The following is a 12,321-nucleotide window of genomic DNA, read 5'->3' as shown; positions in this document are numbered from 1 at the left end:
TTATTAAACTAACTGATAAGAATTCCTCTGATTTCCAATTCTTTGCCACTGTAAAAAGAGCTGCAATAAATATTTTTTATGAAATAGTATCTAGGAGTTGCTTGATTTGCCCATCTCTAATCAATAGTGATTTAGAGGGAGTATAGAGAATTCAGGGAGAACTAGCATCTCTGGTGTGAGAACCTATTGAGGCCCTTGCAAGACTACTTTTGTGCTGTCCACCACCAACTCTTTGGCTCCAACTTTTGCTCCAAGAAGTTATAGCTTGAACAGCAGTCAAATCCTGGTAAAACTATCTCAGCAGATGGGCTCAACTAGGTTGAGCAAGTCACAAGCCTCAAAATCATTGGTGAGTTGGGGGGGATGTATACCCCAAGCTTGTGAAGACTCTCCCCCCCCCCCCCCGACCAGTGAAAAGGGTGAATGAGAACAATTTGAAGATATCTTAAAGTAGGTATTGTGGAATAATTAGAGCTTGGTCCAAATTGAAGACACCACAGTCATCCATTACATCTCAAGCCATTGTCAATCAGCTTGATTTCTTGTTATTGAACTTCAGTGACTCTAAAAGAAAGTGTATGGCTGACAACTTTGTGCAACTCTGTCTCTCTTAAATTCAATTCACATGCTAGTCAAGATGTCACCTTATGATATCATTGATCCTCTTTGAAAATAAAGGACAAATAAATGATTTAAAGCTTTTTTCATATGATTATGAATAGTTCTGATATTTTTCTGAAAATTGTGTGTTTATCTTTTGACCATTTATGAATTTGGAATGGTTCTTATTTCTGTAAATTTGACTCAGTTCTATTTGAGAAATGAGGCCTTTATCAGAGAAACTAGCTGTAAATTTTTTGATAATATTTTATTTCATGTGGTACCTTTTAGTGAAGTATATTTTCCCTGATTTTCCCTTTTGTTTAGTTATACTTTTGTTTTTGCTTTGTCTGAGATTATGATTGCTACCTCTGTCCTTTTTATTTTAGCTGAACCATATTAGATTCTGCTTCAGCCCCTTCTTTTAACTCTGGGTTGTCTTGCTTTTCACTAGTGCCTCTTGTAAACAATATATTGTTGGAAGCTGATTTTTAATCCATTCTTCTAACAACTCCCATTCATATTCACAATTATGTTTTTCCCTTTATCCCATTTTCTTTTGTTTCCTTTTCTATCTTTCTTTTATCCTCTCTCCTCAAAAATCTATTTTTCTTCTAACCACTGCTTCTTTTATTCTGCCTTCTCTTTTATCTCCCCCTTTCCATATCTCTTCTCCCTTTCCCCTGCTATTTACCTATTTAGTAAATTACATTTCTGTTCATAATTGAATATACATACATATATATATGTATATATATATATATATATATACATATATATGTATGTATTTATTTATTTGAACCAATTCTATGAGAGTGAATTTTAAGCATTGTCCTCCACTGTAAAAGTTCTTCCTTGCATGGCTCTTTTATATGAGAAAAAATTTCCCCATTCTACTTCTCCTTTGTGCTTCCTCACAGTGTATACTCTATCTCATCTCTTCCCTTTTTTTTTGAGATTATTCCAACATAATCAACTCACATCCATGCTCTCTATCTATGTAAACTTCTTTTAACTGCCCTAATAATAATAACAAAGTTTTTAGGAGTGACTTTTTTGAGACTCTTTCGTATTTCCATTTTAGACTTCACTTTAGTCTTGTGTTTGAATATCAAATTTTCTATTCTTTTCATTAAATATTAATTTCCACCTGAAATGATTATATTCAATTTCTCAGGAAGATTATTTTTTGATTGTAATCCTAGCTCCTTTGCCTTCCAGCTATTCCAAGTTCCCTTACTTTAGAGGAAGACACTAAATCTTGTGGGATTCTCTCTGTGATTTTACAATATTTAAATTATTTCTTTTTGACTGCTTACAGTATTTTCTCTCTGATCTGAGAGCTCTAAAATTTGGTTATAATATTCCTGGAAATTTTCATTTTGTGATCTCAGGAGGTAACTGGTAGTTTCTTTCAATTTCTATTTTACCATTTGTATCTAAAATATCAAGGTAATTTTCCTTGATAATTTCTTGAGATATAATGTTTAGGATCTTTCAGGTAGTCCAATGAGTCTGAAAATATCTCTCAATCAGTTCAGTTTTTTTTCTGATGAGCCATTTCACATTTTCTTCCACTTTTTTTCATTTCTGATTTTATTTTATTTTTCCTGACAACTCATGGAGTCCTTAGCTTCCATTTGCCCAATTTTAATTTTTAAGAAATAATTTTCTTCAGGAAGCTTTTGAACAACTTTTTTTTTCATTCAGCCAATTCTATTTTATTGAAGAGTTCTTTTCTCCAGTGAATTTTTGTATTTTCTTTTCTGATTGACCTATTCTGCTTTTTAAGGAGTTCTTTTCTTCAGTATTTTTGGTGCCTTTTTTATCCAACTGTTAATTCTAATTTCATAATTTTCTTGTTTTGCTCTCATTTCTTTTCCCATTTTCCCCCCTCTATTCTTATCTGTTTCTTTCACTCTTCCAGAAATTCTTGTTGGAGTTAGGTCCAATTAGCATTTCTTTGAGGCTTTGTTTCTGTTTTCATACTATTGTCTTCTGGGTTTATTTTGAGCTTACCTGCTATTGTAGTTTCTTTTTATGGTCTAATTCTTTTCTTGTTGTTTGCTTATTTTTCCAATCTATTTCTTGACTTTGAACTTTATGTTAAAGTTGGGCTCATCTGGGGTTGAGGCTTTATCATGCTGCTGTTTTCAGAGCTAAATTCTGGGGTTCTTGGTACTTTCAAGATGGTGCCATCCTCGGAGAAATTGCTTTCCTGGTCAGTGCTCTGTTCTTTCCCCAAGAAGACTCCCTTGGTCCCTTGAGACCAACTCCCAGCCTTTTTCTTGACCCTGGAACTGCAACCCAGAACTTCATATGGACAATAAAGTTGCCAACTGATTCCAGTTGTACCCAGTGTAATCTCTTTCTGACCAGTTGTCTGACTCTTCCTGTCTGGATTGAGAACTTCTAAAGCTGCTGGTGCTGTTACTGTATGTGTGGGTTTCTGGATAGGCTTCTGCCCCAGTGTCACAAACCTCTGACAACCTCTTAAGTTTTCTTAGGCTGAAAAATATATTTATTGACTCTGCCACTCCAAAATTTAATTTGAGGAGTTATTTTAAAGTTTTTGAAGGGGAATATTGAGAGAGCTCATCTGAGTTATCTCTGATCAACTCTCTTTAATTCCTATTAATCCTAACAAATCACCTATCAGCACCACGGCTCATACCCCTAGGAGGGCATTTGCCTCTTTCCTATTCTAAGGCTGCCTGTAAGCAGAATATAAGAATAAAGAGAAGTTTGGTCAAGGGACTTATTTTAGGATAGAACTCAATCCACTGAGGTAGGTGGATTATGTGTCTTGGAAGTGGGGGAGAGTAAGAGAGAGAGAGAGAGAGAGAGAGAGAGAGAGAGAGAGAGAGAGAGAGAGAGAGAGAGATGAGATCTCTCAATGACAGAACCAGTAAACTTGGGCTGTTGAATTATCTGGGATGTTTTTTCCATGTTTTTGTGTTCTCCTAAGCTATATTTTTTCCCTGAGGAACAGCTGATGCATTGATGCATTAAAAACAGCTTAAGATCTGAAGCCCAGGCTATAATAAAAGCTAGGTAAAAATGACTCCATGCCATAAAAGGGCATAGCATTCTGGAAGTCAAGGGATCACAGAACTATGTCCTCAGGAACTTTCTTCCCTAAACTGTTTAAGGTGAAATCATAGCCCAACTTATGCCAAAGCCAGTAGCTTCAAGATCCATTTCAGAATTTATTAAACACTTAGATGAATACCAAGTTATAGTATTGAAGACTGTCACAACATAGGGAGAAAGATAAATCACATTATTGACTGCATTATAAAACCTATAAAACCTGGGTCTGTGATATATGGGCATGTCAAAAAGCCTTGAAGCATGCCTCTTTAAGGGAGAGATGGATTGTGGCATAAACAAGAAGGAATGAGACAACAGAGACAGAGATGCAAGGCAGAGACAGACAGACAGACAGACAGAGAAAATTTCTATGATGCAGTTAGAATAGTAATAGTGAATGGTAAGAATAAATTAAGAAGGTTGGTTGTCTCTAAGCTAAAAAAAATGCCAGAATTCATCCTCTGGGAACATTTACAGATAAATACAAACCAGGACTGAGTAATAGTAGGACTGCTGCTACTGCTATTACTACTACTATTGTGCCTATTGCTGCTACTAGTACTACTTCTACTTCTACTACTACTACTACTACTACTACTCCCTTTCTTTCTCTTTCTCATACATACACACACACACATATATGTCATGTAAATGATATAAACACATTTTACACATTTAAAGTTTACTTTAAAGATCCCTTTCCTCATAATAATTCATGAGATAAAGAAAACTTCATTTCCCCTATTTTACAGATGTGTAAACCAAAGCTGAGAAAGGTAAAGTGATTTGCCCAGAATCATATACCTAGTAATTATTAAAACTAGGACATGAAGTCAGGTATAATACACTTACACCATTCTATCTGCTATTGCTTGGACTTTTTTAGATTGGATTTAGGACCAAGTGTTTGAGTATAGAACTATCTTGCATCAATTTTTAGAAGTTTTCAGAATCATTTTTCTACAGAAGCACAAATCACTTCAGAGAACTCATACTGATTACCTTAAAAATTCTACCATTTTGGGGTGGCTAGGTGGTGCAGTGGATAAAGCACCAGCCCTGGAGTGAGGGGTACCTGGGTTCAAATCCGGTCTCAGATACTTAATAATTACCTAGCTGTGTGGCCTTGGGCAAGCTACTTAACCCCATTTGCCTTGCAAAAAAACCCCTAAAAAAAACCCTAAAAAAATTCTACCATTTTATAGAATGCCAATTTAGGGAATTGAGTAACTGAGATCACGGAGCAAATCACTGGAAAAAGCAAAACTCTAATCCAAATCTTAGGCTGGCTAGCATTGTAACCATATAACTTGTTTAATCTGAGATGCTAATCATAATTTATCTAACAATTAGCCATAACCTTTGGAATGGGGGGATGATACATGGGGATGGAGGATTTCTATAATTGCTTTACCTAAATTGTTCCTCTTTCATTCAGCTGTTTTGGAAGGGCAACCATCGGCTCCCACAGGAGTTCTTCCAGAGAACCACCCCATTGTTTGTACCCAGAGACTTTCAGACACAGAGAGAAGTGAGCTATGGCTTCTCCCTGGAGCCAGGCACTTACCTCATTGTTCCCTGTACCTCTGAACCCAAGCAGGAATGTGAATTCATCCTAAGAGTCTTTTCCAGGAAGCATGCCTTATAGTAAGGAATCAGTTAACTGCTCTCTCTCTCTCTCTCTCTCTCTCTCTCTCTCTTTCTCTCTCTCTCTCTCTTTCTGTCTCTGTCTCTGTCTCTGTCTCTCTCTCTCTCTCTCTTTCTCTCTCTCTGTCTCTCTCTCTCTCTCTTTCTGTCTCTGTCTCTCTCTGTCTCTGTCTCTCTGTCTCTGCCTCTCTCTCTCTCTTTCTGTCTCTGTCTCTCTCTGTCTCTGTCTCTCTCTCTCACACACACACACACACACACATACACACAGGTTTTCTCTAGTGATGGGGATAATGGAAGGGGAAATAGAATAGATAGGACAAGCAAGATGAAGAAGTTAGTAATTGCAAAGGCATGAGATGACTTTTGTGGTTTTATCACTTTCCTATATGGGTCCCTTGATTATAGCAAGCCTTCAGTAAATACTTTATGATTCTTTGATTGAAATTAAGATTCTAAAAACTTTATATAAGTTACAAGCACTTCACCATAGATCCTAGAGATACACCAAAGAGTTCTCAGACTAGGAAAGAATGGGAAAAGGAATTTGTTAACTAAGTCAAAAGCAATTGAAAAAGAAATGGAAGAAAAATTAGAGAGAGGGAGAAGGCAGAGGAAGGAAGAACAAATAGGAGAAGGGAGATGATGGATCAAAATATTCTCTATAGCTTTTCCTTTCCCACAATGTCTCTGAATATCTTTTTTTTCTATTCTCAGTGAAATGGGAAGCAATTGCAGCTTTGTCTTCCCCAAGGTGAGTTGATAGGAGGAATTTGATCAACTTTGAGTCTCTTTTCCTGTTTTTATATTTGGATGGGTAAGCTTCCTCACTTTGCTATATATTACACAGCAAGTGTGTCATATTGACTAATGACCATCTATCTCTGATCCGATAGACTGAGAAGGATGCTTCTGGGCTGTGTACCTCAGGAGACATATATCTGGTTTATTACCTTATTGAACCAACTCAGTCTTTGGTATCCAGGTGGCTCCTTAGGGATCTAACAACAGAAAGCACTACAGGGATCATATTTTACAGCTGAAGAAGCTGAGGTCCAAAGTGGTTAAGGGAATAACTCATAGTCACACAAACAGCTGGCATCATAATCTGTATCACTTAAACTAATTCACCTAATTTTTACAGATGATCCAGAGAAGTGAAATAACAAGCTCAAAGTCATACAACAAATTACTGGTTGAACTAGAACTAGGAGCCTTGCTTCTTGACTTCTGGCTCAATGCACATCATTTATTTATTTGCTTCATTGCTATCTATTACCAAAGATAATAAAAATCCAAGGATACCAACATATTTTTCCCCTAAAAAATCAAAATGCCTTCTAAATTTTCTTTATAGTTATTTTCCTCACAATTCACCTCTAGGAAGTATTAATCCCCTCTATTCAGAAGGGAAAACTGAGGGTTAAAAAGTGATCAGCCTAGACAAGTCAGTGTTAGCTCCCAGATTCCTAGGCCAGAAATCATGTCCCATGGATCTATAGTTTTGGGGTCATCCTGAATAAACTTGTTGGCTCTCTGTGTGATTAGTGGAAAGAAAGGGGAATTTGAAGTAAAATAGTTCAAATTCCCATTTCCTATCTGGGTAAAGTAGGACAAGACACTCGACCTCTTGGAGTCACAGTTTCTTCATTTGAAAAATGATGGGGCAAGGTTGCATGAATTTAAATGTCTCTTCCATATATATTGTTCATGATGGCATAATTCTAGGGGAATCCTTAACAAAGCTGTCAGTTCAATGATGTGGTTCACAGGATTGGAGTCCTAGGTCAAATGTTAGTGCCTAGGGATACCAACTCTAACCAAAGGTTTTCGGTGAAAAGATTAACTCTAGGCTTTCACTAAAAAATAAAATAAAGACTAAGTAAAAGGATGAACAATTGAGGAACAGGTAAAGTGAAAAGTTAGAGAGAACTCCTTTTCTCTGGAGATGGTTGGCAAAAACAAAGCTTCTACCTCTCAGAATTTACACCCCTCACCCCAAAGCATTAAGTAGAGACAAAAGATGAGGAGTACCTGGGCCAGGTGAGGAAGTATATACACTGTAAATGAATGAGCACCTGTTCGCATTTCTTCCTACAGGAGATAGTTGACAAATATGAAGGGGAAGAGGAATTCTTCACTAAACTATTCAAAAAAGTAAGTGTACTCATCATGGATAGACATAGGAAATAGGGCTGAGATTAAAGGGGAACAGTTGCTCTTGCTAAGCTATATGCTTGTAAGGTAGACTCACTTGTCTTTCCTACTCTTTTGTCCCAGTAGGAAAGGGTTGTAAACTTAAGAGTACATGAACTTTTAAAAAATATACATAATTAAATACATATTAATACATACTTGTGTATATTTTAAATATAAACTTTTTAAAATCTATTTTCATATCTATATTTCAGTATAATTGGTTTCCTTCATAATCTCCTATTTTCCATGCATTTAAAAATATCATTCTGGGCAGGAGTCCAGAGGTGTCACCTTTTAATAATAACCCTCTGACTACTTATTTGATTAGATAACTAAAAATTTGTCCCCAAAAGGAATGAACTGTTATAGGGAATTCTCGATGGAGAACAACATTAATTCAGCCCTACTATGTGCTAGACACCACGTTAAATATTGAAGATATACATACAAAAATGAGACCACCACTGAAACTTACATACAATCACTAAACAGTGAAGAAGCTTACACTCTTCTAGGATGGGGGTTATAGTGATGACAGGTCTTGGGGAATCAGGGGTACACAGCATTTGGATTGGCACTAAAAACAATCTTAGCTCACTTGGTCATTTGTATGATACAATGGGCAACCTGGAAAAGGAAATAGCTATGAAAGTCTAATAGATCACTAACTACAGAGAAGTTAAATTTGATTAGGAGAAGGATAGCTAAGAATTCTGCAAGATTGTGAGCTGATATTTAAGGATTGTCATCCTAACTGAAAGGTTCATGAATCTCTTCTTTATGTTATTAACACAATAGGTTCCTTATAACCAGAGGGTCTTAGATTCAAATGTACAACTTATTTGTCTCCTATTCAGATATTGACTTGCCTTTGGCATTTCACTAAATTAATCCTGAGGAACTAGACCTGAAGCTTCACCTTTTATTTACAGTGAATTTTCTTTCTCCCTTGCAGCTTTCCTTCTCTAGCCTGTCTGCACTTGATTTATAATAAAACCTCTTGGGGTTTTTTAATGTAATTTTATTTTTTTCATTAAAATCTATTTTCTGTCTCACAAACTTCTCTCTCCCCATTCTTCTCTCTTCTCTCAAAATGAAGGAAAAAGGAAAACAAAACCCTTGTAACAAATAAGTATAGTCAAGCAAAACAGATTCCCACATTGGTTATGTCCTAAATACAATGTCTCATTTTATACTTTGCTTCTGTTACCTCTAATGGGGCGAGGGGGTAGGGAACATACTTCATCACTGGGAGTGGGACTTCTTTGTAAATGTCCTAATTCCAGATTTCATTATCAGTCAAACCCCTACTTCTTTCACTGTTACAAGAAAGCCTAACTAAAATAGTGCTGCTCTTGTCCAGTGGTTGAGGAGCTCCTTATTCAGAAAAGATTTTGAAACTGTGCACATAGAGACTGAAGGAGGAAAATTCCAGATGTCAAGAGTTTCTATCTTCTATCTCATAGTGAGCTCCTGGTAATCAAATCTGATGCAACTAAGCATTTATTAAGAAATTTTTACTTGCAAAGCTATATCAGAAACTAAAAAAAGAAGGGGTAAAAAGGAAAATAATCCTTGCTTCAGGGAGTTTACATTATATTGGAGGAAAAAAATTGTACACAATTAAGTAAACATGCGATACTTTTCAAAGAAAAAAAATGAATGCTAACAACCAAAGGGATTGATCAAGAAAGACTTCCCATTATAGATGATACATGAATAGAATCTTGCAAGAAGACTCAGATATTAAGAGGTAGTTGTGAGGAGGGAATATACAGAGGTGAGAGACAAAGAGTGTTTTTTAACAGACAGCAAGTAGGTTATTATGTCTGGAACATAGGGTTCATAATAGGGAATACAATAAACCAGGCAAGGTAGACTGGTGTCACTTAGTTTTTTGTTGCTTTATGTTCTATATAGACTAACAATATCCTCTCACCTTTTGTCCCTCCTTTTAGTATCCAGAAATAAATGCAATCCAATTGCAGAAGATTCTGAATAACATGAACTGGACATGTAAGTGTTCCATACTCTTTCTGTGTGAAAACAGAGGAATTCTCTCTTCCATGAATTTCTAATTTGGAATTTTCTTCTTTCTTGGTAGAATGTCATCCTTTGACTTCAATATATTAACTTGATTACACACCAGACAGAGGCATAATGATGAAGGCTTTCTTATTATTGTAGAAGCTGAGAGATGGACATCTCTCAGGGCATCTCTAGTCCAGTCCATTAATATTTATTAATATTTATCATTCCAGTCACTCTGATAAGCCTTCTTGCTCTTCCAATGACCTCATCATAATAACTGAGATTTGTTCATGGTTTTAAAGTTTTCAAAATTCTGTATATATATATATATATATATATATATATATATATATATATACATATGTATATATAATGTCTTTTCACACTCATTACCTTGGACATATAGGGAAAATTTCACCCAAGCGATCAAAAAAGAAACTGAGTCAGAGCTCAGAGACACTTTATTAAAGGGGCCTAGTCCCTTTAATGAAGTGGACCATGGATCTTCCTCATGATCTAAGGCTACAATTCTTTTCCCTGGGCCTTGTTTTTAGGGTCCTGATATCTCAAACATGATACAATTTAATTGGTTGATGTATGATACATTTACTAGCATAACCTAGAATAAGCAAAAATAAATGTCAGCAGGATCACAAGTTAGGGAAGGTTAAAATACTTCCATTGACTAGGTGGTCATAAAATACTTCAATCTGGAGATGCTATGGCTAGACTACTCCTATGGCTGAGCAAGAAGTTATACATCTGTTCCAAGAACAAATGGGGGAATCTTTCCAAATCGGGTCATGAGGGGGGACTTTACCCTACCCCATACATTGTGTGAGCATGGAATCTGAGCAAAACAGAGTGGAGATACCTTGTGTCAGCTCTTGCAGTTAAAGTCTATTTTAGGTGTTTCTTGTTTGAATCTATATTCCTATATAACTTAAACAAAGTATGGGTTAGTATATATATATATATACATATATATATGTATATATAAACTTATTCTTTTACCTATTACTAGATATCTGATCAAATATGTTTTACTAAATGAGTAGGTATTCTTAATTACTGGAAATCATTCATCTTTATACAATTATAATGAATTGATTAGAAAACAATCAATTGACTAATTCTGATCAGATTTTAAGTAAGGTTCCTAGTTTATTGAATCAACTGTAAGTCATTTTTTCTCCTAAGGTAAGTCCTACAGGGATTATTCAATTCAATCCAAACAATACAACTTATAGAAAAATAAACAGAATTGCATGATTGTTAAATGACTTGCCTGCAATCACAGATTACCAGAGGTGAAATTTGAACCTAGGTTTTCTTGACACTTCCCCCCTCCCAACTTTTCCCATGACATTCTCAATGAAATACAGTACAATTCATAAGACTATCCCTCTATTGTCTGCTCTCTCCTGAGAATGATGAGATTGCTGGTCCTTTATCCATACTATCCATATGTCCACACAGGGGAGACCAGCATCCCTGGATACTGCCTTTTTCTGTTTACTAATAGAATTAATCCCTCTCATCTCAATTTTCTCCTTATATACCCCCATTTAAGTAAACAGGTCATAATTAACCTTACTAGAGGGAGTGATCTCTTCTTTAAAAAGATCTGGCACTTTGGAAACTAAACTATTCTTCCCATCTCTTTGCAGATCTAATCAATCCGAAGCCCACCTTCAGTATTGAGGCTTGCCTAGGGATTCTGGCACTGCTTGATGTATCTTTTCCATCTCTAAGAAATGGAGGAGGAAGTGGGAGGGAAAACAGTTCTGAAATTTCAAGGATTCTTCACTGCTCTAAGATAACCAGGAGGAATGAGGCATAGTCTATATATAGAGAGATATTAGGTGGAGAGGGCACAGAGAAGTTATCTATGACTTATTGATAGAGCCATTGGGATCACAGGATCTGAGGGCTTGAAAAGAACCTTAAAGATCATTTAATTTATTCTTCTTATGAGGAAATTAGCACAAACCTTCCCCAAGATTCTTTATCTGTGGATAAAATGTGGAGACCTACTTTAGAATTCTTGCCTCAGATGTTTACTAAAAGTATGATGTGATCAACTCACTTAACTTCTCAGTGCCTCAGTTTCCTCATCTTTAAAATGGAATCAATACCTGATATATCTACCTTACAGGGTTATTGTGAAGCTCAAATGCATTAACTTATGTATTATGCTTTGTAAATCCTAAAGTAAAATGTGAATTTCAGTTATTGTTATTAAGAAGAAAACTAGCACAAGGAATAGAGTCCCAGACTCTAGAATAAGGAAGACTAAATCCTACCTTTGGCACGGACTTTGTGGCACTTCATTTTGCTGAATGCAATATCTGTAAAAAAGGGATATTTATGGCTTTAATACCTAACAAATAAAGTCATTGTGGGGCTCTAATGAGAGGATGTGGTATAATATATATGTATAAATATGAAAATATTAAATATCACATATATATACAAAAATAATTTAAAATATCACATAAATGTCATTTCTATTATTTACTTTCAGTTGGAAGAAAAAAAATCAGAGGAGAAATCTAAATGTCACCAGATAATCCCACCAACCAATTAATTAGCAAGCATTTATTAAGTGCCCTCTCTGAGCCAGGTGGATGTATCTTAGGCACTGAAGTAAAAAATGGAATAGCGTCTGCCTCCAAGGAGTTTTCATTCTATTATAAAGAAACAACATGTATACATTTATACAAGCATAAAGTGTATATATATATATATATT

General features: G+C 35.6%; 1 protein-coding gene across 4 annotated transcripts in view; it reads left to right on the top strand.

Moving 5' to 3' along the window:
• CAPN14 (calpain 14) overlaps nucleotides 1-12,321 on the top strand; it is a 58,413-nt gene that overhangs the window by 34,446 nt on the left and 11,646 nt on the right. For all 4 annotated transcript variants that reach the window (XR_012473420.1, XR_012473419.1, XM_074209661.1 and 1 more), the window contains exons 12-16: nucleotides 5,132-5,340; nucleotides 6,055-6,091; nucleotides 7,438-7,494; nucleotides 9,495-9,552; nucleotides 11,238-11,302. Coding sequence is in view for 2 of the 4 variants with exons in the window: in XM_074209661.1 (XP_074065762.1) it covers nucleotides 5,132-5,340; nucleotides 6,055-6,091; nucleotides 7,438-7,494; nucleotides 9,495-9,552; nucleotides 11,238-11,302 (426 nt within the window). In the remaining 2 variants the exon portion in view is untranslated. The remainder of the gene's footprint in view (nucleotides 1-5,131; nucleotides 5,341-6,054; nucleotides 6,092-7,437; nucleotides 7,495-9,494; nucleotides 9,553-11,237; nucleotides 11,303-12,321) is intronic.

The sequence above is a fragment of the Macrotis lagotis genome, chromosome 1 (assembly GCF_037893015.1).
Source record: "Macrotis lagotis isolate mMagLag1 chromosome 1, bilby.v1.9.chrom.fasta, whole genome shotgun sequence".
In the NCBI taxonomy this organism is placed as follows: domain Eukaryota; kingdom Metazoa; phylum Chordata; class Mammalia; order Peramelemorphia; family Peramelidae; genus Macrotis; species Macrotis lagotis.
The sequence above is the reverse complement of the archived record's forward strand: the minus strand, read 5'-3'. Positions and strand labels throughout refer to the sequence as shown.